The sequence below is a fragment of the Oryctolagus cuniculus genome, chromosome 11 (assembly GCF_051225735.1).
Source record: "Oryctolagus cuniculus isolate XC-2025 breed Fujian yellow rabbit chromosome 11, ASM5122573v1, whole genome shotgun sequence".
Taxonomy (NCBI): Eukaryota; Metazoa; Chordata; class Mammalia; order Lagomorpha; family Leporidae; genus Oryctolagus; species Oryctolagus cuniculus.
This window is the reverse complement of record NC_142877.1, coordinates 99,843,776-99,867,618: the sequence shown is the minus strand read 5'-3', so window position 1 is coordinate 99,867,618 and position 23,843 is coordinate 99,843,776. Positions and strand designations below refer to the sequence as shown.

Genomic DNA, 23,843 nt, shown 5'->3' with positions numbered 1-23,843 from the left:
GTATACAATGCACAACTGTTTCATCCTCTTCCCTGTCACCACACATTTGGGCTTCGTGTTCCTCCCCCCAGCATTTGTGCTCTTTTGAGCGGTGCTGCCCCAGATGTATTGTAGTCTCCTGTGCTCATGCGTTGGAGTTTCTCTAGGGCAGTAGCTCTCCACACTGAGGGACCATTAGAATCACCTGGGGAGCTAATCGATCACAGTTACTAATGATAACAGATTAAGAGCTTAGAACCCTCAAGATGCAACTTACAACACAGCCGCTACGTGAAAATTACCTCGGGAGCTCAGATACTTTCTAGCTTCACTGGAGGCTAATAACTTTTCAAGACTTCAGAAAGCTAATTATTAATCATTTTACCCCTACGAAAATGAAAGGCAGCCTGGTGTAGTAAAAAGAAGATGGGCTTAGAAATCAGAAGAACTCATTTAGCGTCCTGACACTGAGCAAATAAATAAACTACCCTTTCTGAGCTACACTCTGCAGGTCTATGAAATGAGAATGTGTATAGCTTGTAGTTTATGGTAATAACTGGAGAACACCTTGTCAGTGACTATTGCTGTTCACTGTGCTTATTGCATGCCAGGCATGATCCTTAAGCCTCCTGCATCATCATTCCTGGATCTTATAGGAAAATTGGTATCTCCACAGTAGAAAGTTAACTGACATGCATAAGTTCCCACAACCGGGTGGGGGGTGGACATCTGTCTGATTCTGAACTTTATTTTACTAATTCCTAGAAATGTGGCTAAAGCAAGTTCCTTAACTGTCCGAGCCTGAGTTCCCTCCTCTGTGAATTGTACATATTCACAGTAACCAGAACATTGCAGTGCTGCAAATATTAAATGACATAATGCATAGCCAGCATTCAGCACAGAGCCCGAAACCTACTAAGAGTTTAAAAACTTATACCTCTTGCAACCAATATTACCACTGACTGCTTTTGTTTCCTTTTTTTAATTCCTTATCTCATGAAGGACATTGCCATCTACCCAGTTAGTTATTTAAATGACCAAAGTCATTTAAATATTATTTTTAAAAGATGTTTATTTATTTTAAAAGTCAGGATAGGAGCTGGCACATGGCACAGCAGGTAAAATGGCCACCTGCATCCCATATGGGCACCAGTTCGAATCCAGCTGCTCCTCTTCCGATCCAGCTCTTTTCTATGGCCTGGGACAGCAGTGGAAGATGGCCTAGGTCCTTGGGCCCCTGCACCCACGTGGGGGACCCAGAAGAAGCTCTTGGCTCCTGGCTTCAGATTGGTGCAGCTTTGCCTGTTGTGGCCATTTGGAAAGTAAAACAGTGGATGGAAGACCTCTCTCTCTCTCTCTTCTGCCTCTGCTTCTCTCTGTGTAACTCTGACTTTCAAATAAATAAATAAATCTTTTTTTTTTTAAAAAAAAAAAAAGGGTAACACAAAGAGAGGGAGAGACAGAAAGAAAGGAATGAGAGAGAGAGAGAGAGAGATCAATCTTTCATCCACTGGTTTATGCCTCAGATGGGTGCAAAGGCCAGGGCTGGGCAAGACTGAAGCCAGGATCCAGGAGCTGCTTCTGGGTCTCCCACATGGTGGCAAGGGCCCAAGCACTTGGGCCATCTTCTGCTGCTTTTCCCAGGCTATTAGCAAGGAGCCAGATTGAAAGTGGAGCAGCTGGGACATGAACCAGCACCCATATGTCATGCTGGTGTCAAAGGCAGCAGCTTTACCCACTACACCACAATACTGATACCATAAACAATCTTTGATAATGCCCCATTCTCAACCTCTATATCCATTCACCATGGCCCTCATATCACTGCCACTCCACCACCTTGGGTGAGATGACTGTTGCTTCTAACCTGTGTTATGTCAATAACCTCCCTACCGCTCCCTCTGCCTGCCTCCCCCAGGCCTCTCATAAGTACTTAAAAACACCAAAAACAAATAAAAACCTTATCTTACATAAAAAAGCCATTCTATTGAAATAGTAATTATTATCATTATCATTCCCACTGTGCTAAGTTCTCTACATACCTCTCTAAGCCTCACAGCCTAGGCTACGATCCTACAGGACCTACCTTGAAGGATAAACGCTTTTCATATCGCTCCGCTTGATCCAGGACCCAAACAGTTCATATGATTTACAAGAAAATCCCAGCCCTGGCCCTACAGTGACCAAATTTGGGAAAGAAGTCAATCCCCAACTCCAAAAACACTTTTCCTCCCCAAAGTTACAGACCCAGAACCAAATACTTAGTGCTGCCAAAGACACAGCAGAGATCGAGCGGCAGCTGAGAGAAGGAGAGGAGGTGAGAAACGTGTGGCTCTAAGCCTTGGTAGGATGCCAACCACTGTGTGCCGGCTGTCCAGAACACATGACCTAGGACCTTCAACTCTATTAGGAGAAACTGTCCTTCAGTTAATAAGTCAGGGCATTTTGTTAACCATATTTGGTGAAAAAAAAAAATCCCACTAGATAAACTGTATCTTCTCTCAAAGGAAAGAATAATGGCAAAGTGGAGAAACGTCTCTCTTTTACATCCAACTCTTCCAAGCCTCCTAAAACCCATTTCCTTTTTAGCTCCTTCCTGTGCCTCCATGAGCTCCATCTAGCAGTGCTGCTCCACTCCTACACTATCCCCGCAGAGAAAATATCCGTGTCCCTCCCTCAGGGCTGCTCTGAAATTGCGGGGCTGACTTTTGGGAAGCTTTCTCTTCAACTTCACATTTGTTTCACTTGCAGAATCCTCAGCAAATTCCTAAACTGAACCTGTTGACTTTGGAGCCCCTGGCAGCCTTGTGATGACCAACGTCCGGCCACAGGCTCTCCAAGACAGTCTTCTCTAAGCTTCTGCACACTCCCGACAAAGCAGCAGTTCCACAAGTACGGCCTTCTGTAGTAGGAAGGCCTGCCTCTGAGCTTCCCTTCCAGGCACGGCCTCTTCATCCAGTTCAGGAAGGCCAAGTGTACTCCATGACAGATTTCATCTCGTCAATTGGTCCCCTTTGTCCCCAACACAAGTAATACCAGTGCTGTGTGTTGGAACTGAATGTCTCTTCTCCTTGTACTGTCCCTTTGTTTTCTTAACATGCTCTTCTAGTGAGTCTCATTAGGTCTCCCATAGGGAGAGAGAACACTGTTGAGTCCATGAACTCTGAGACTACCAGTAAACTTCTTTAAAAAAAAAATCTGAATGAAAGATCTCTGCGAGTGAGATCCCAGTGGAAAGAACGGGGCCATCAAAGAAGGAGGTACCTTTCTCTGAAGGGAGGAGAGAACTTCCACTTTGACTATGACCCTGTTGGAATAAGATCGAAGTCGGCGAACTCAAAAGGCTTCCACAGCCTTGGCAACTCATGACGAGAGCCTAGGGAGATTACTGATGCCATAAACAAGAGTGTCAGTTTGTTAAATCAACAACAGGAGTCACTGTGTACTTACTTCTCATGTGGAACCTGTCAATGTGCTGTCCAATGTGAAGTAATGCTATAACTAGTACTGAAACAGTATTTTACACTTTGTGTTTTGTGTGGGTGCAAACTCATGAAATCTTTACTTAATATATACTAAATCGATCTTCTGTATATAAAGAGAAGTGAAAATGAATCTTGATGTGAATGGAATGGGAGAGGGAGCGGGAGATGGAAGGGGTGCGAGTGGGAGGGAAATTATTGGGGGGGAGCCATTGTAATCCATAAACTGTACTTTGGAAATTTATATTTACTAAATAAAAAAAAAAGATGCCAAAAAATATGTTTATTTATTTGAAAGTCAGAGCTACACACAAAGACAGGCAGAGGCAAAGAGAGAGAGGGGTCCCCCAACTGGCCGCAACTGTCGGAGCTGTGCCAATCTGAAGCCAGGAGCCAGGAGCTTCCTCCAGGTCCTCCCACAGGGGTCCAAGGACCTAGACCATCTTCCATCGCTTTCCTAGGCCACAGCAGAGAGCTGGATCAGAAATGGAGTAGCTGGGGCTCAAGCCATTGCCCACGTGAGATGCCGGCACTGCAGGTGCTGGCTTCACCTGCCACACCACAGTGCTGGCCCCAGTAAATTTCTTTGTTTAAACAAATCCTATCTTCTCTGTCTTTGCTTTTCTTAATTGAATTGTAACAACCAGGATGTATGTCCCTATGAGACCAACATATAACCTAGACTCAGACTCCATATATCAACATCCAAGTTGGTTCCCCATTAATATGTCTCCTCTTCGAGGTGCCATGCTTACCACTAATCCAAAACATCTCTTGGGTGTGTGACCCCACCACCACCATGCCATGTTTTGAATATTTGTGATCCTCCAAAAACTCCTATGTTGGAACTGAAACCCCAACATGGTAGTGTTAAGAGGTGGGGCCTTGGATGGCTACTATGGCCCACATCCAATACCAGAGAGCTTGCTTCAGACTCAGCTTCCAGTCCAACTTTCCTGGGAAAGCAGCAGATGATAAGCCAAGTATTTGCGCCCTTGCTACAAAGAGATCCAGATGGAGATCCAGGTCCCTGGCTTCAGCCTGGCTAAGCCCAAGCTGTTGCAGGCATTTGGGGAGTGAACCAGCAAATGGAAGATTGACCTCTCCCTCTGCACCATTCTGAAACGGGTAAACAAATAAATCTGTTTAAAAAAAAGAGCTGGGTGGTTGGGGGGGAGGGTTGTGTGCCTTTGGGGCATAGCAAGTAAAGCAACCACCTGCAATATTAGCATCCCGTATGGGCAACAGTTCGTGTCCGGGCTGCTCCACTTCCAATACAGCCCCCTGCTAATGGCTTGGGAAAACAGCAGCAGATGGCCCAATTATTTGGGCCCCTACATGGGAGACCTAGAAGAAGTTCCTGGCTCCTGGCTTCAGCTAGGCCCAGCCCCAACTGTTGTGGCCATTTAGGAGTGAACCAGCAGATGGAAGATCTCTCCCTCTGTCTCTCCTCTCTCTGTAACTCTATCAAATAAAAAAATCTTTTTTTTTTTTTTTGGACAGATTTAGTGAAAGAGAGAGAGACAGACAGAGAGAAAGGTCTTCCTTTCCATTGGTTCACCCCCCCAAATGGTTAGTTTGGCTGGCGTGCTGCGCCGATCCGAAGCCAGGAGCCAGGTGCTTCCTCCTGGTCTCCCATGCGGGTGCAGGGCCCAAGCACTTGGGCCATCCTCCGCTGCCCTCCTGGGCCACAGCAGAGAGCTAGACTGGAAGAGGAGCAATGGGGACAGAATCCGGCACCCCGACCGGGACTAGAACCCGGGGTGCCAGCGCCACAGGCAGAGGATTAGCCAAGTGAGTCACGGCACTGGCCAAATAAATAAATCTTTAAAAAAAAAAAAAAAGAGGTGGCACCTGAAAGGGACTTTTCTCTCATGAGTGAGATTAGTCACATCATAAAAGGGCTTGAGAAAATTAGGCCCCTTTTGCCTTCTACTCTCTGTCCTCTAAGATGAAAGCAGTGGCTGATCAGAAGGCGCCAGCAACAAACCAGCTTCCTGGAAGCCGAGACCAGGCTTTCATTAGACGCCAGACCTGAAAGCTCCTTGCTCTTGGACTTCCGAACCTCCAGAACTGAGAGAAATAAATCTCTGCTCTTATCAACGATCCAATCTCAGCTATTTTGTTACAGCAGCACAAAAGGCCTAAGACACACCATACCACCTTGCAATTCACTTGGGAATCCCCTGAGGATTTTTCACGTTTCTTCCTGGTCTTCCTGCCTCAATCAGTCCGAGCATCTGTAGTCAGTTAGTGTAGCTGTCAAAATTCCTGGGTCAGAGGGACAGGTGTACTCTGTAACTTTTAGGGGGTACTTATTAGTGCTTTTCTCGACACGGGTGCTGCTGGTTGCAGTCATTCATCCTAGTAAACTCTAAGATCCTGCTTTCCTCCTCCAGTCACGGTGAGCTCCAGTCACTGTTTTTGATCTAATAATAACTAAAATAACTCTTAGCTCCATCTTTCCAGTAGCTGAGGACAAAACTCTCAGTTCATTCCTGACTCTTTTCTTTCTCTCACAAACTACAATAAGTGTCCTAATGGCTCTACCTTTAAAGCAGTCCCAGACACTGACTAAGCTCCACTGCCACTGTCTGGTCTGAGCCACTTCAGTCCTCTCCTGGAATCCCACAGCAATGGCCAGACGCCCTCAGCCACCACCAGTGCCCTGCAGAGTGGCTAGAGAAACCCCGTAATGACCTGAGCCAGTTGATGCCACTACTGTGTTCACAAACCCTTCACTGCATCCCATGTCACTCAAACAGCAAAGTCCTTACAACAGTCTTGAAAAAGCTCCACCACATGGCCCTTATTACATCTCGAAAGCTATCTCCTGCTATTCCCCCGCTGCTGCCTCTGCCACCACTTCCCTGGCCTTCTTGCTCTTCATCAAACATACCAGACACACTGCTGCCTCGGGGCTTTGCATATGCGGTTCCTTTGACTCCTAATGCTATTCCTCTTAATTCACTTATTCACTACCTCACTTCAATCAAGTCTTAGATAAAACCTCTCCGTAAGACCCAACTTGACCACAGTCACCCCATCCCACCCAGCAATGGTGAATCCCCTCTACCTTGACATCATTTCTGTAACTCATCATTTTCTAATATACTGTATTATGTTTCTAAATTATGTTTGTTGTCTGCTTTAAGTGCTAAGATATAACATCTACAGAGATAAAAATGTTTTTAAATATTTATACTATATAATACATGGCCTTTTCACTTTTTTTAATTTTAAATTAAATTAATTTATTATTTATTTATTATTTATTTTCTTTATTTGAAAGGCAGAGTGATGGATTAAGTTTACATTTGCTGGTTCACTCCCCAAATGTCTGCAATGGCTGGGGATAGTCCAAGCCAATGCCAAGTGTCCAGAACTTAAAACAGGTCTTCCACATGGGTGGCAGGGACACAAATAACTGAGCCATTGCTGACTGTCTCCCAAGGGGCACATCAGTGGGAAGCTAGAATCCTAAGTAGAGCTGGGACTCGCATCCAGGCACTCTTGATGCAGGATGTGGATGTCCCACATAGTGTCTTAACTACTGTGCCAGATACCCACCCTACAGATAGACTCTTCATGTTTTCTATTCACAATGTGTATTTCTACTTCCCAAGATCAGTGCCTGGCATAGGAAAAGCACTCAGACATGCGATGCATGGTTTCTGAATGAATCTCTCCCCGTTTTTAGTACTTCCTTTCAGAACAGGTAGATCTGAATGAAATTTAACGTTGTATATATCTTTCCCTAGCCTTGAATACATTATCATTCTTTTCTCATATCTGTTTGGTGTGCCTAGGATTACCTCAACTTTCATCTAAGGGAACTCTCTCTTCCTACAGTTTGTTTTCCCTGGTTTTCATTCCTCTAGTACTCCTAGTCTACAGTAAGACTGAAGTATATTTTGCAAACCACTCCAGGCCCTGCTTGACTTCCTGAGCAAACCTGATTCTGAGACACAGATACAGGTCAGATGTAGACCTCTTCAGCTGCCCCTCCTGGCCTTCCAGTGTGCAAAAAGTCCACTGAATTTTGTTTTTCTACTGCAACACAAGTTGACGCAGCATCTTTTCTCTATATTAAGGGTTCCTCTTTCTCTTGTGATTTTTAAATAAAATCTACCACCTCTTTATAGGTAAAGCCCATGTTTGAGTGCTGGGAGTCTAAACAAAAGGCCAGAGCTTGCACAGTCAACAACCAAGAGCCAAAATGAGACCACAGAGAGGACATGGTCCTTAGGAACACAAGGCCAAAAAAAAAACAAAAGATTTAGCCTCACAATAGCTTTCCCTCTCGGCAGCATGAAGATCACCACTTATCTGGGGGACCATTATCTGGGGCACTCAATTTCTTCCACTGCTCACAAGCTACTGAAAGCCCGTGATTAGAAGGTGGTGGGAACCTGGACACCTTCCAGCAGTTCTAAGTCATCCATGAAGATCTGGTTGAATTACAGAGAGTTTGTTCCAAGAAGGAAAAGAGGTCAAGCCAGGTGTGCCCCGGTTCTCCCCAGAACTCACCACCAGGTGGGTCTCTCCTTCTGTGGGGAGGAACAGGTGTAGGAGCAGCAGAAGCCCGGTGGAATGGTCCATGGGTACCTCTCCACCTGGAAGAAATATCAGGAGTGTTTTCACCTATCTCATACGAAAGTAAAGGGGCAAACAACTGATTCATTAGCTTCACACTCAACTGCTGAATGTCACTCTACTCCTATTTCATTTTTCATTCTTCACTTGAATAATTTCTTTTTCTTAACTATTGTCATTTTAAAACAGAACCATTCAGCTCCCCACCCAGGAGACAGCAGCTTGAGACATCGCCCCATGCCAGCAAAGAGTACCTGGTCGCCCCATGTCAGCAGGAAGTAGCTCTAAAGACAGATCATTGTCCCACTACCCTTCCTGGACTTTTGGAACTAATGTAATCCCATACAACTCCTGCTTTATAAAAAACAAAAGGGGGCAATGTTAGTAAAATGGCTCAGTCTTATCTATGGCGCAATCTACACCCTGACACCATCCTGGGCTCTAGCCCCCCTGCCGCCATTGCTGGAAGCCAGGTGGCCACATGGCCCAACCACTGGTGTCAGCCCCACCCCCATCCTAATGGGATACGCTGCTCCTACTTCTCTGCCCGCCCACCCCCCTCTGCAAAGTTTTGAAAGGACCTGTTCCTGAACATGTGGCTCGCTCTCTCTTTTTCTTTGTCTCCTGATCTCTCTATCTCTTGATCTCTCTCTTAATGCTCTCTTCTCCCTCTTTTCCTTCTCCGCCCCTTCCCTCCAGTCTGTAGGGTTTCCCCCAATAAACTCTTTCCCTTAAAAAAAAAAAAAATAGAACCATTAGCAACATGATGGCCAACTTGCTCTCCATCCATTCTTCTTGTCCCTTTCTGGATCTGACAAAGTTAAATACCTTGTTCTGTCAATAGAACGGAAGGCGCCCACCAATGTCCTCAGGTCCTTAAGTCTCTGAATTTAATCATAAATGCTCTGGAAACTCCCTCCCTCTTCCTCAGCAGCTACCCTTCCCTGTGGTCTGTCCATCTGCCCTTTCTTCTCGGGGATCCTCACCTGAGCCTTTGGTGCTTCTGTCTCTTTTCCCTTTATTGCATTGCTTGAAGCAATTCCACTCCATCCCTACTCACCTCTATCCTTATGCCTCCCAAACCTCGACTTGGCCAAAATTGGCCCTCCACTTGGACACTGGCATCTCGACCTTAACAGGAGCAAATTTCACCCATTATCATCCCCAAACCTGTTCTTTATCTTGGATTCCCAGTATCCAAAGCCAGAAGCCTGACTTCACCACATGCAGTATCAGGCCTGAGTCATCTAAAAGTTCCAAATCCATTGTCTTCTCTTAATTTGAGAGGCCGAGAAACAGAGGGAGAGGGAGAGGAAAAGGGAGAAGGAGAGGGGAGGGAGAGAGGGAGGAGAGACAGAGAGAGGGAGAGAGATAGAGCTCCCATCCTCTGGTTCACTCTCCAAATGCTCACAATAACCAGAGCTGGGTCAGGCTGTAGCCAGGAGCCTGGAACTCAAGCCAGATTTCCCCAAACAGGTGGCAGGTATCCAAGTACTGGAACGATCACCTGCTACCTCCAACAGTGTGTATCAGCAGAAGCAGAGCTGAGACTTGAACCCAGGCACTCTGGTATGGGAAGCAGGCATCCCAAGCAGCATCTTGACCACTGCTCCAAATGCTTGTCCCTATAGCCTCCTCTTTATCCCTGCTGTCAGTATCTTAATCTGGGTCCCTGATCTTTCCCCTCAGAATTGTTGCAACAGCCTTTTAACTGATCACCTTTTTTCTCTAGTCTTGACAATTTTACATCTATGTTCCTGCTGCCAACAAAGTTATTAAAGATCTAAATCGGATTATGTCACCTCTGTGTAAAAATCCTCTGGCTCCCCAGCATCCAGAGAGTAAAGGCCGAGGCCATTAGAAGGGCATTTAAGGTCTATCCTGATGTGATCCCTGCCCCCCTTTTCACCATTAGTTGCCACCTAGCCCCACCTCAGAATCTATCTTTCAGCAATTTATAGCTGCTTATAGTTCCCTAAGTACACATAACCAGGAAGGATTTGCTTTATGATGCATTTGAGAAATACCACATTTCTTTATTTTTCTAGTTCAAATTAAAACTGCCTTAGCCTTTCTTTACCAGAGTTGGTGAGTAATCAAATCCCAGGGAATGCAGTTTTGGCCAGTGGTCACCTCCCTTCACTGACTTCTAGAAGAACCCCAGGCCTCACAGTGGGAAGAAACCTCACCCCTCACTCCTAGTCCACATGGCTGCCTTTACTGTGATTTTGTCTTCTTAGTGCTTCTGTCAACGCTCTCCATCGGCTACGGGAGGGAATAGTAATAGAAATACTGGCACATCCTTATAGAGCCTGACCCTGCACCAGCCAGTGTTCAAAAAATGTTGCATTTATTAATTTACCTATTCCTCATAGCAATCTTGTAAGGTAGAGACTTGAAGGGTAACAGAATATGCCTCCCCCAAATATGCCACATTAAATTATTCTGAGCTTAAGACTGAGAAGGAGATACAAAACAAAACAAAACAAAACAAACAACAACAACAAAAAACTACCCTCCCCTATTAGCCTAAAAGCAAGACATATATTTAGAGGTGTCCCTCCTCACATTTCTATCAGGGAGGACAAAAATCAATTATGAGATCCAGAGGATCTTAGACTCACAATGTGGAGGTGGCACCAGAAGGATTAGCATAACAAACTTGACTAACTAGCCTTTATCTACCATTGGTGTCCCAAACATTTGCCTTCCTACAATTTTTGCTCCTAGAGACTCAAGGTCTTCTTCCTTTGTCTTGTGACTTTAAAAATGCATTGTTCTGTGTTAGGGAACAAAAAGCTGGCTCTCATTCCTGAGTGTTCTCTCAGATGCAACGCCCACGTTAATAAATGTATTTGTTTTTCCTCTTGTTAGTCTGTCTTTTGTTACAGGGGCTCTAGCTGAGAACTTTGAAAGGCAGAGGGCAAATCACTTTTCTTCCCCTATATTCAATCTGTACCTGCTGCATGTTGAAGTTGGGGAAGCTGAGGCACAGAAATTAAGTGACTTGCCCAGGATGGGTAGGTGGGACTCATCAGCCCAAGACCAGAGTTCTTGATCTTCACCACCACCCTCTACAGTCTCTCACAGAGCTGCTCTCCATGTTCCTCAGGACTGGCCACAGAGGAGCTCAGCCATTGCTCCTCGGACAACTAGGAGTGCCACCACGTCCATATTAACACCCAAATAGCCTTCCCCACCACATGGGGGCTTCATATCCTGTACTTAAGGAAATCCTCACACTCCTCTCTCAAACACTAAGAAGCTACCTAACCTGTCTTAGTCACTTCTCTCTTCATTTCAAGGTATGAAAGTTATTCTCCCTCCCCCGGGAAAAACTCGAGATGAATCTCTGAAGGCTGCATCCTCCATCCCATTGACTATGAGGCATCTGTGTCTCTGCTGGCTCTTTATCTTGGAAGGTGAGCCTCTCTAGTCCCCTTGTATTCTTTAACACACAAAGCAAGTTTGTACTTTAGAATGTTTACACACAGCTATTCCCTCTGTCTGCAACTCTTCCCCCAAGACAGATCTTAAACCACAAATCCTGCTGGGCTATGCAAGACTACTTGGGGCATAGGATGGTGGGCAGGGAATTCTTGCTTTGATACTTTGAATCTACTGTATCACCAAGAGTAAAACAGAAATGAACAATACAATAGCTTACACTGCTCCACAAATCTTGCTGTTTCCTTCATCTAGGAAGAAAGCCTATAAAACTCTTGTTCTTTATTTAAAATAGAGCTCCTCAAAAAAGCCCTTCCCACCTGCCTTTCGTTTTTGGGGTCTGCTTCTGTACCTTGGATGTATTTCTGTCACATGCTTGCTGAAACACATTGCAATGCTCTTAGTATATTTTTTAATACTTGTCTTTTCCATAAAATTGAGCACACTGGGGTTAGGAACTGGCTTTTACATAACTTTGTATCTTCTCTAACCAGATCCCTAAAATAATAAATATGCCACATTACGTGATATCAGAATGAATTAACACAAGCATAACATTCCAACTATCATGATCCTGACACCTCTCTACCTTCACTGCCAACCTCCTGGGGTGGGAGCTGTGGTCATTCTGCTCCTGGATTAGTGCCATGATCTTCTTGCCTGCCACAATGCTTCCATCCCTGTCCCCTTACATTTATTTTTCAATCCAACAGCACAGAAAATCCTCTTAAAATACTATCACTCAAAACCTTCCAACAGTTCTCACCTGATATGTTCTGCACTCCTGTCTACGCTCATGGACTCTCACCTCCTATTATTCTAGACATCAACTTTGGCATCCTGTTGTTCCTCAAACATCTCAGGCATACCCCAACCCCAGGGCCAATACACTCCCTGTTCCTTCAATATATCCCCATGGTTTATTGCCTCACCTCCTTTGTTCAAATATCACTGTCAAGCCAGGGCCTTCCTTGATCGCTTTATTTAAAATGTCTTGCTTTGTTTTTCTTGATGGCATTTTTCCCACATTCTGCATAATGCAAAATAATATATGGGACACACTGCATATTTTTCATTTATTCAAATACCTTGATTATTTCCATTCTCCTCAATATAGAATGGAAGTGTGAGGACCTGGCAAAGCTGGCGCTCAGGAAATCTATTGAGTGACCAAAAGGTCCAATGGCTAGTCTCATCACTGCCTCTACCTCAAACAGTAATTCAACCGAACTGCATTCAGCAGCTTCAGCTCTGAAACAAGGTTGAGCTGGATTAACCTTAAGGATGAAATTTACAGTGGAGTATGAAAATATAACCGGCCGGCGCCGCGGCTCACTAGGCTAATCCTCCGCCTTGTGGCGCCGGCACAGCGGGTTCTAGTCCCGGTCGCGGCGCCGGATTCTGTCCCGGTTACCCTCTTCCAGGCCAGCTCTCTGCTGTGGCCAAGGAGTGCAGTGGAGGATGGCCCAAGTGCTTGGGCCCTGCACCCCATGGGAGACCAGGATAAGTACCTGGCTCCTGCCATCGGCTCAGCACGATGCGCCGGCCATAGTGGTCATTGGAGGGTGAACCAACGGCAAAGGAAGACCTTTCTCTCTGTCTCTCTCTCACTGTCCACTCTGCCTGTCAAAAAAAAAAAAAAAAAAAAAAAAAAAAAGAAAGAAAGAGAAAGAAAATATAACCTATTTTCCCCTTCCCACTTTTTGTCTTCCTTAAGGAAAACTGACATTCAGGATCACAATCTCAAAATATCTGTTGAATGCTATACATAAGAATTTGGCTTGGAAAAAAAGCTAATATTTCACTCCAGGGGCCGGTGCCATGGCTCACTTGGTTAATCCTCTGTCTGTGGCGCCGGCATCCCATATGGGCGCCAGTTCTAGTCCTGGTTGCTCCTCTTCCAGTCCAGCCCTCTGCTGTGGCCTGGGAAGGCAGTAGAGAATGGCCCAAGTGCTTGGGCCCCTGCACCCGCATGGGAGACCAGGAGGAAGCACCTGGCTCCTGGCTGCTGATCGGTGTAGCACTGGCTGTAGTGGCCATTTGCAGGGTGAACCAACAGAAGGAAGACCTTTTTCTCTGTCTCTCTTGTCTATAACTCTACCTGTCAAATAAATTTAAAAAAATACTTCACTCCAATAGTGACTTGAATTCTGATAAGGAGCCACACTCATACAACGTCATATAAAAACACACCATGCATAAATATACATACACACACTATGATCCCCTGACTTCGGAATCTTTCTCAAGTTTATGCAAACATCTGTTCACCCATATCCTCCAGGTGACCTCAACCTCAAGGGTGTAAGGAATTGCACCACATCCAGAAATCTCACTGGATTCCCTGCCCCATTTCCACGCTTCATAGGAAAGGCCCTTCTACTTCCACTTCCCACTTAGTCCCAGGTGCCTCTGAGAGGTTGCATCTGTCCTGCTTCTCACACTTACTAATCTCCTGCCCCAAGTCCTTTGCTGATTCTCCTCATGGGCTTCACACTGGCCAGTGGCAAAGCTCCTCCAATTATGCAGATTTCCTACTGGGGACACCAATTTCTGCCTTTTACACATGCAGGGACCCCGATAGACCCTGGGTGAGATATAATAATGAATAAGACATTATCCTTGCCCTCTAGGCGCTTACAGGCTAATAATACCCATAGAACTAATTAACTTCTATCGAAGAAAGAGAGAATGTCTGCAATTGTCCTATTTTTACTCACATTCGGGTTAGACAAAGCCACACCAAGAAGAAACCACTGCCAAATCAATATTTTTTAATTGGAAGTGTTTATGAAGCCCAAGAGAGTTTCCTAAATGTATTAATTGCTTCCCAAGGAAATATAAAATTCACAATTACTAAAACCATGAAAATTAATACAGTGACAGCTGTAAAAGATTGCTTTGTAAACTGTTGCTAAAAACATGAAAATAAACCAATTGACCTTTTAAAAAAGTTTAAAAAAAAGAAAAGAAAGCTTTGAATGATCACCAGACTCTGCAAGAACTCTAAGAACTATCTGCCTTGAGACGAACCAACTTTACTTAGGACAGTGCTGCGATTCATTTAGAAGAGATTTCATCAGCTGTATCATTAGTTTTAGAAGTTATTTCAACAAAGAAGGAAGCTAAAAGGTTCGATGTGAATTACCCTTTCCTTCTTCTTACGCCCACAGCATATTAGTTTAGGTAAAAACTTCTTAGTTTTGAATTTAGACTTTAAAAAGTAGTTTGAAGTGAAAATAGCAATTATCTGTATTCTAAAATCCTGTTTTCACTTAGAGTTGCCACTGAATTGCAAAGGACCACAGAATAATACACTGGTTCTCCATAAAATATCACACATACAAAGTTTTAAAAACCTGAGGGGCCAACACTATGGCTTAGCAGGTAAAGCCACCACCTGCAGAGCCAGCATCCTATATGGATGCAGGTTAGAGTCCTGGCTGCTCCATTTCCAATTCAGCTCTCTGCTATGGCCCAGGAAAGCAGCAGAGGATGGCTCAAGTCCTCGGGCCCCTGCATCCTTGTGGAAGACCCAGAAGAAGCTCCTGGCTCCTGGCTTCGGATCGGCACAGCTCCGGCCGTTGCAGCCGTCTGGGGGGTAAACCAGCAGATGGAAGACCCCTTTCTCTCTCTCTTTCTCTCTCTCTGTCTCTGCCTCTCTATAACTCTGTCTTTCAAATGAATAAGTAAATCTTAAAAAAAAAAAAAAAAACTGAAAATTTCCCCTAGAAAACGTTTCTCATTTGCATGGCCATTCATTCAATAAACATTTCTGAACATCCTCCAAGGCATGGCTGTTGCTGTGTTAGGCACTAGGAAATAAGCCCAGAAAGATCCAGTCCTCAGTCTCAGGAAGTACACACTCTTAGGAGAGTGCGAGTATTTGATTAACTAATGGCATGTACACTGGGAAGTCGGGAGCCCAGATGAAGTGATACTTAAATCTGTTCAGTGAGGAAAAAGCACTTAAATGAGCATCAGGTGATGGATAAGGCTTTGCCTGGCAAATGCATTCCAACAGAAGGAGCAGCATGGGCAAAGGAAGCAAAGACTTGTGAGTAAGTGTGAGGGTTAGAGAAGAGCATGTGACTAAGAGAAGAAAGACCTTATGGTACAGGGAGATCAGTGAGACATCGGCCTGAGTAAGTAAGCAGACACCAAAAGAAAGTAGTGATTAATTATTGAGCACATATTCTACACCTGACACAGTAATAGGTATTTCACATGAACTAGTTTATTTAATCTTCCCAATAACCCTATGAAGTAAGCATAGTCTTGAATCACATAATGATGCTTTGGCCAATAACGGACTACATGTATGACAATGGTCCCATAAGGTCAGAATGAAACTGGAACAGGATCGCAAAGCTAAAGAGGTGGCAACAGAAAGGGAAACTGCAGGAGAAGAAAAAAAAATAAAAAACCTGCTAGAAAATTCACAGAGAAGGGTTTCACAGAGACTCTTTCAGATCTCAGCAAGCTCCTGGATGGACCCCAACACCAGTTTTTCATTAACAGAGAATGATGTTCATGGTGCAGTACCTGCTTATAAACAAATTATTTGTTTGCTTAGAAACAAATCTATGATAAAAATGAAAAATAAAACAAGCAGACCACCAAAGATACCTTTCTGGAGAGAGTGATGCCTCTTAAGAGCCTCAGGCAGGTCCTGGAAGAGGTGTCCAGAAGAAAGAGCTGTTATCAGGGGAGGTGACAGCTTCGTGCATGTTACTGCCTTTCAAGACCTCCTAGTGAGACAGGATGTGCGGAAGGAAGACAGAGATGTTGATGATGCTGACTCTGGGCAGGCCTAGATTAACGTCTATGTTTGTGTCTTAATTTTTAACAACAACAAAAATTTTAAGTAAATTTTTTTAAATTTAAAAATAGAAATAAGCTTAGAGAATAAGGATGTAAAGAAATAAAATATTTTGTACAACTATATAATGTGTGTTTTTTTTTCAGCTAAATGGTATTATAAGAGTTGAAAAGAGAAAACATTCTGAAGTTTATACAGTAAAAATGCTACAGGAAGCTATGGTTAAATTATTATTAAAGAACATTTTATTTTAATTTAAAAAATGTATTGTTGAAGAAAAAAATTTTTTTGTAAACTTAGTGTAGCCTACATATACAGTGTGTATAAGACCCAAAGTGGTATACAATAAAATGATTACTCTGGTGATCTGGAAGACAGATTTTTCAGTTTTGGGTCCATGTATATTGGAGGTAAGGAGGGAACAGGGCACAAAAGCTAGAATTCCAGTAGTGAAGGGAATGTAGTTCTTAGTAAAAGAGAAAACAGAGGTCTGACTTGGGCAGCAGCAGTGTGGATAACGCAGAACGAGCAAACACACAAGCTCTTCAGTTGGTGGGATAAGAGAAGACTGAGTAATACTGCCGGGCAGGCCAGTGGGCACAGAGCAGGTACATGTAACTAATGAGTCAAGCATTAGGCAGTGAATGTCTCTCCCTCCCTTCTAACATTTCCTTAAACATGAAAGGATTTCAATTAACATAAAACTCACTGGCCCCATCCAGTCCTCCTACCTCCATACACCTCAAGCTCTAGCACTCTACTGATGGTAAACTGAGTAGACAGAGACATTCCACTTCCCCGGCACGAAGGCAAGCTGTACTCACGAAGCACACTTTCTACCCTACATTTCCACAGAGCAAGGAACCTAAAAAGTCTAGAAAATAATCCCCCAAGAACTAAAGCATGAACCAGCAACGTTGACAAATAAGACCAAAGGGTGGTGATTCAGAGTGCATAAATCTCTGGCCATTTGTGGTGCCCATATCTGGGAATGTTTGGTGGCTTACAGCAGCTTAGATTGTCCATGTGGTAGCTCCAACAGTTAGGTAGGTGGCTTTCAGCAGCTAGGCTTGGCCAAGAGATTATACGTGGTTTTCTCTTCAGCTGATCTTTGCTTGCGACAGCTATGTACAAAAGCAGAGGCAGGGTGGCATGTCCAAACTCTAAGGCTTCAGCCTCACTCTCCACACAGTTACAATGACAGCAGCTGTCGCCACCCTGAACTTCTATTCTCTGTCAGAGGGCACCAGTGCCTTAAATAGCACATCAAGAAGAGGAGAAAGCTGTGTGGGTGGGGTTTTCTCCCAGGTATTCTAAGTTCCCAGTGCCCAATCTTCAGCTGGGATATTTTCCCCATTACAATTGGGTTTAAGATCACAGGTTTTCTGTTTCAGACACCTAGTATCAGTCAACTGGCTTCCTGGTGAAGCCGAACTCTTTCTCTTTTGGGGCGCCCCCCAGTCACCAATGCATTTCTGCTGCAGATTCTGACAATTCTAAGAGCTATGTTCAAGGAACACACTTATGCCATGGATATGGAATAATAGCTCAAGAACTAGGGATTGGCTTCTTTTCTTTTCAATTTATTTACATGAGAGACACAAAGAGAAAGCTCACATCCTTTCTGCCTGGGTCACTTCCTAAATGCCCACAATAGCCAGGACTGAGCCAGGCCAAAGCAAGAAGAAGCTGGGAGCTCAATCCAGGTCTCTCCCATGGGTGGCAGGAATTCAATTCCTTGATCATCACCAGCTGCCTCCCAGATACACATTAGCAAGAAATTTGATCAGAAGGGGAACAGGCAGGAGTCAAACTCAGCACTCTGATATGGGATGCAAGCATCTTAAGTGCTAGGCTAAACGCCTGTCCTATTTGCCTTATTTTCTAAACAATGATTTTGAGTGTCCTTAATTAACTTTTCAGATTCTTTACAGGAGTTATTCATGGAGACTTGCAATCCTAACCTGATAACTTCTGAGACAGAAGATCTCAATTCTCTCTGGATTCCACCTCAGCTACAGATCCTGGAAAATCCCCAAAACTATCTAAAATCAAGAACATGTCTAAGACTGATCAAAATGACAAACTGAGGAGGATGGATTAATTTTAATTTCCTTGGACTTCCAAATCACTAGAACAAGAAAAAATGATTTTAGACTTGAGTTCTTCTGGAATTTATGAAGTGTTCAGATTTTAATTTCCCCTAGACATTTTATAGGAGATTGATATCCAATTTGGGCACCTAATTATAATGTTGAGATTTTGATTTTGAAGTATCATAATGCTGTCATTTAATCTCATGGCAGAACCTGAGCAATGTCCCATAATTAGGTGTGATGGAACGCAGAGCAGAGGTGAATAGTTGGCCTTGGAACTGAGTTGCCGTACAGTTAATTCAACTGAGGGACTTGTCAACAAATTACTTTGCCTTCTCAGCAAATTACTCACTGCCTCCTTGTGGTTCCAGGATGAGAGCCAAGGCAGCAATCAAAGCAGGGAGGTGGAAACCTAGTGATACAATAGCTGTTCTCTCCCCTGAGCAGAAGAGTCCTGCCTGCTCCAGTTAACCAAACGGTTAAGACTATCGAGAGAATAAAAGGATGGGTGACTAACAGAAAGGGAATGTGTCTTCCTCACTTTCCCTTTAAGTGAAGAGACAGGAGTTAGACTAATATACCTGGCCTTGTTCTACCTCTTTCCTCTTTTGGCCCGAATCCTACCCTAGAGCAGGCATCACCTTCTGGGGGTGGGGACCGGAGCATCAGTATTTTTTAAGAGTTCTCCAGGTGTTTCTAATCCATACACAGGGCTAAGATCTAATTAACTGAACGACATCTAAGGGTACAGGCCAAGTCTTTGGGGAAAAACAAAAGCCTGTGAGTCTACCAGCAGTCAGTCAGTCAGGGGAAATGACTTTGAAGCCCTCCTGGCATACTTTCTAGCAGCCCTGAGTCTCAAACATATAGTGTGCAATCAGCCTTCTAATGGGGAAAAACCACATGGGCTTCATGTGGTGGTCCTAGGCTTGCCTCTTAGAGCTCCCCTACCGGGTCACTGCCACACAATCAATGGTAGAACTGTTCTTTACTGTAACTTGAGAGAGAAATAATCAGGAACAATCCAGCTACACCACAGCCTAATCACAAGGACTGATGTTTCTAGGGCTCTGTTAATCAAGTCTTCCTGTAGACGGACCCTTAAGGTCAGATGGATTCTAGAATGATTCTGCCTCCACAGTTGGAATCTTTTATAAACTAAAATTCTCCATTCAGTCTTCCTTCTCACCTAAGTGCAAAATCCCTCCTAATGGTAGCATCTGTTGTCTGCAGCAAACAGTTGATTACAGATGCTCTGAAAGGAATTTAAGTCCTTTCTCATGCTACTCAGGAGGTGAAAGTGTGATGCGAAGCAGTAACTCTTCTGATTAAAAAAAAGTCTTTTGCTAAACAGTGAATGCCAAAATAAGGTAAAAGATATATTGTTGCATAAAATATTAATATTTGTTAGATTTCTATCTCTTTCTTCAGTACTAAATACGGCCAATAACCATACATGCACTGTCTCTTATAGCTACAGAGCAGGTGTGCAGGTAACTGGTTACCAAGCAACGTATTGGCTGGGGATTAGAGCACACACTTGCATGGGCATAACTCTGAATAATGCAAACCTTGTTAAGTGATACATTTTTCATTATCCTAGCATCACATCAACTTCCATCCCACCTTCTTTCCTTCCTTTAATCTACAGAACATATTCCTATTAAGACCCTTGAAGAAATCCTACCATCAGATATTTCTTTTTTATTAAAAACAATGAAAAGAACAGATTCATTATATCTTATCCATCAAACGTATTATCTACCTAAACATCTGTTCAGTTTTTGTTGTCGTGTTTAGAAAGAATAATTATCCAACAGACCTTATAAGAAATGAATTCCGATGGAGCGAATGAACTTTACTAATGACTTGCGTTTATAGCTCCTCAAGGAAAAAGTTACCTATTCTCATAATCCTGTTTATTCTTTCAAAATGAAAAGGTCTGTGGCATTGTTTCAGTTCTTAGAGGGTTTTTTAAAACTAGCTCTCAAAAGCCTTCTGATCCTTAATAAATATGATCAAAATATATTTTATACTTGTAGCACTTCAGTCTCTGAATATAGAAAATACCTTTTCTTCTCCAGCTTTTATTCCTAATTTAAATATTATTCTTCACAAAAAACTCTAAGTAGCAAAAAATAAAAACTTCAAGTAGCAAGCAGAAAATTCCTTGTTTATAAGAACATTCTCCGGCACTTGTTAATTGTCATCTTCTTCCTTTTCTTAATTACAATTAAATGTATGTGTTGAGTAGAAGAAATTAGCAGCAAAGCAGAAAGAGAAAAAGAATGAATGGATTCAAACAGGGCTCTCATTCTCCTTTCCTGAGAAACAGTAAACAAGTAGAGAATCTGTTTATATTATCCTTAAATGGGAAGATACCTCAAAAAATGAAACTAAGAGAGAATGAGCATTTTCCACAAACTTTTTGAAGACCTGGAAATATTCCATAGAAACTCTCAATTTTTTAAAGCCTTCCTCACATTCATTTAATTAATCTGCCTACTCTAGAGAAGGTACTTCCATGTGCAAATGGCATATGAAATGATTTTGGTGCAAGGGAACAAAGTAAAAGTATATATCCATATTATTTCTATTGCAAAAATTGACAAGGATGTTTTTCTAAAACTTGAAAGAAGCCGATGGGGCTTTGTCTTGATTATGAGTATAAAGAAAAAAGCATGCTCCCCCAGGTTTTGGTGCTGAGATCTCAGTCATGAATGTGGAGACCATACTGCACACAGCCTTTGGAGTTCTCTCCAGGCTGTAGACCATTGCCTGCCTCAGAGAGGAGCTTTGGGGATTTCTGACATAATGGCTTCTTAAAGCTCAAACTGGCCATTTTACGGAATTTCCAGGAGCTTTGTGTAACTGTCTATTATTTATGATTCAGTATCTTCAGATTCTTCTACAGCACACTTAACTCAGGAAGATCACTAGCAAATGGCAAAGTTGGCAAGTTCAACCGTATTAGGGGAAAAGCTACGAAAGCTACTTCCCCTCCTTCCTTCATTTTAATATAGAAAGAAAATGTAATATTCTCTATTCTGGGACTAGGGTGAGGGGTTCACACATAATTTCTTGAGGTGAAATGAGTATTTATGTTTAGTTTAAGATGTACATATTTGATACTGTGCTTATAAGTATCTGGAATCCATACCTCTAAAACAGTAAAATGAAATTACTTCTCTTATTTTTCAAGATGTTGCCTTTTTTTTTCTTTTTTTTTTGTCTCTTTCTTTTTTTTTAACTTTTATTTAATGAATATAAATTTCCAAAGTACGGCTTATGGATTACAATGGCTTCCCCCCCATAACGTCCCTCCCACCCGCAACCCTCCCCTCTCCCACTCCCTCTCCCCTTCCATTCAAAGATGTTGCCTTAAGATACACATATTTGTGCTTTCTCCATCATCATTTTTAGCTTTTCCCGAGTCTCCCTACTCTTTCCTAATAGGGTTATTGCTATGCTGTCTTTTAAGATTTACTTTTTTATATGAAAGACAGAGTTACAAAAAGAGAAAGGCGAGAGAATGAGAGAGAGATTTTCCATCTGCTGGTTCACTCGCCAAATGGCCACAACAGCCAGAGCTGGGCCAGACCAAAGCCAGGAGCCAGGAGTTTCTTTTGGGTCTCTCAAATGAATGGTATGGGCCCAGGAACTTGGGTCATCTTCCACTGCTTTCACAGGCACATTAGCAGGGAGCTGAATCAGAAGTGGAGCAGGCAGGACTTAAACCAGTGCCCATATTGGATGCTGGCATCATAGGCAGAGGCTTTACCCACTATGCCACAACATCAGCCCCTTCTATGCTGTCTTAATGTGAAAAGATCTTTAGATTCCTAGGTCATCAGAGTCATTTTTAGAAAAGCACATGTAACTATAGGCTGCCAGATATGTTCAGCTTTAATTTTGTTCTAAGGCTTGTTAAAATGAAAAACATGTTTTAGTCAATTTGTTGTCACTACTGAGGCATTTCAAACACCGTATCTATAGTACAGAGTTTTCTTATAACAAACTTATTTCAAAATTGTAATTTCCTCATCCTTTCAACCACAATCACACTTAAAAGATACTCATTTCAAGGAATCAACTAAAACTCATATTTAAATATATACATTCCTGCCCCTATATACTCCTATAAGCATTTATTAATCATATATAAGATACAATCTATGTAGAATTTTAAAACTAAAACTTTCTAAAAGCACAAACTATTTATCATGATTTGATAGGCTCTTTTTTCTAACAAGGACTTTTTTCTAAAATTATTTGCCTAAAGTTGTCTCCATTTCTTAGAATAAGGTAACAGATGGAAAGAAGAAAAGAAGGTCTATAAACCTTTGAATTCCTTTGTAATCTTTCCTACAGAAAACAGTTGAGTTGTACTTCTAAATAGGATTCTTAGACTTATAAATTAGTAAATATCGCCTGTCTGTCACTATTAGAAGGAACCTCAGTAATTGTTTTCTTTACAATGAGAAGATAACAACATTTTAGATTTGCAATATGTAAAATTCAGTAGTAAATCCATTTTTACATCAATTTCAAAAAAATCAAAAAACCACAATGTTTGTGAGAATCAAGATGAATAAATGAGATCATGTGTTAATCCATTTGATCTTGTGAATCCCCTTCCCTCCTCTTCCTCTGCCCCTGCAGGTGCCCCACAGCCCTGGCCAAGTTTGCTGATATATTTGCTTTGGTCAGCAAAGAACCTGCTCAGTTTTACACTGAAGTCTGAATTTATTTATTAAAAGTATAGGACTGTCAACACAAGCACTGTTATCAACACTTCCTCTACCCAAATGCTTAAATGCAATGTAGACACCTAAATAATTACACTTTCAGTTTATTGCATTTTCTTATGCTGCTTAGATTCAGAAATAAGGTAAGATAAGAATTATATTACTGAGGGAAAATTTATTAGAATGTCTACTATGCCCATATTTAAAACAGCAGTTTCATGATTCATCACCTTTTGTCATTCTCTTATGCACTTGACCATGGTAATTAACAGGGTCTTTCTTAACATCTGCCAGGGGTTTTGAGGGGCAGAGGTATGGCGAGAAGAAGGGACATAGGTGTTTGGTTGGGGTTGAAGGAGGGGTGTTTACATCAGCTCACAGCACTGAAGACCACCTGAGATAGACAGGAACACCCATCACCACCCTCACTCCAAAAAGGCAAGCATGGCTTCCCTGTCATCTTTGTCCTTGACTACTGATGAAGCAGAACTTGTCCCCTGAGAAATAGATAAAATCTGTCACTATTGTTAACTCTAATCCTTACCCTGTCAGTATTATTTTGCCATCTACTAATACATTCTCTGGGCTAGTAGAATGTGTCCTTTCCATTATAAGCTATAAGTCTGGTTTCATATGCTGATTATTACAAACATAATAAAAAAAAGGAAACCAA

At 42.7% G+C, this 23,843-nt stretch overlaps 1 protein-coding gene across 1 annotated transcript in view; it reads right to left on the bottom strand.

Moving 5' to 3' along the window:
• LOC138844413 (uncharacterized) overlaps positions 1-23,843 on the bottom strand; it is a 205,134-nt gene that overhangs the window by 149,441 nt on the left and 31,850 nt on the right. Inside the window, exon 3 of the mRNA XM_089309073.1 lies at positions 7,992-8,077. Within this exon, the coding sequence (XP_089165199.1) occupies positions 7,992-8,077 (86 nt within the window). The remainder of the gene's footprint in view (positions 1-7,991; positions 8,078-23,843) is intronic.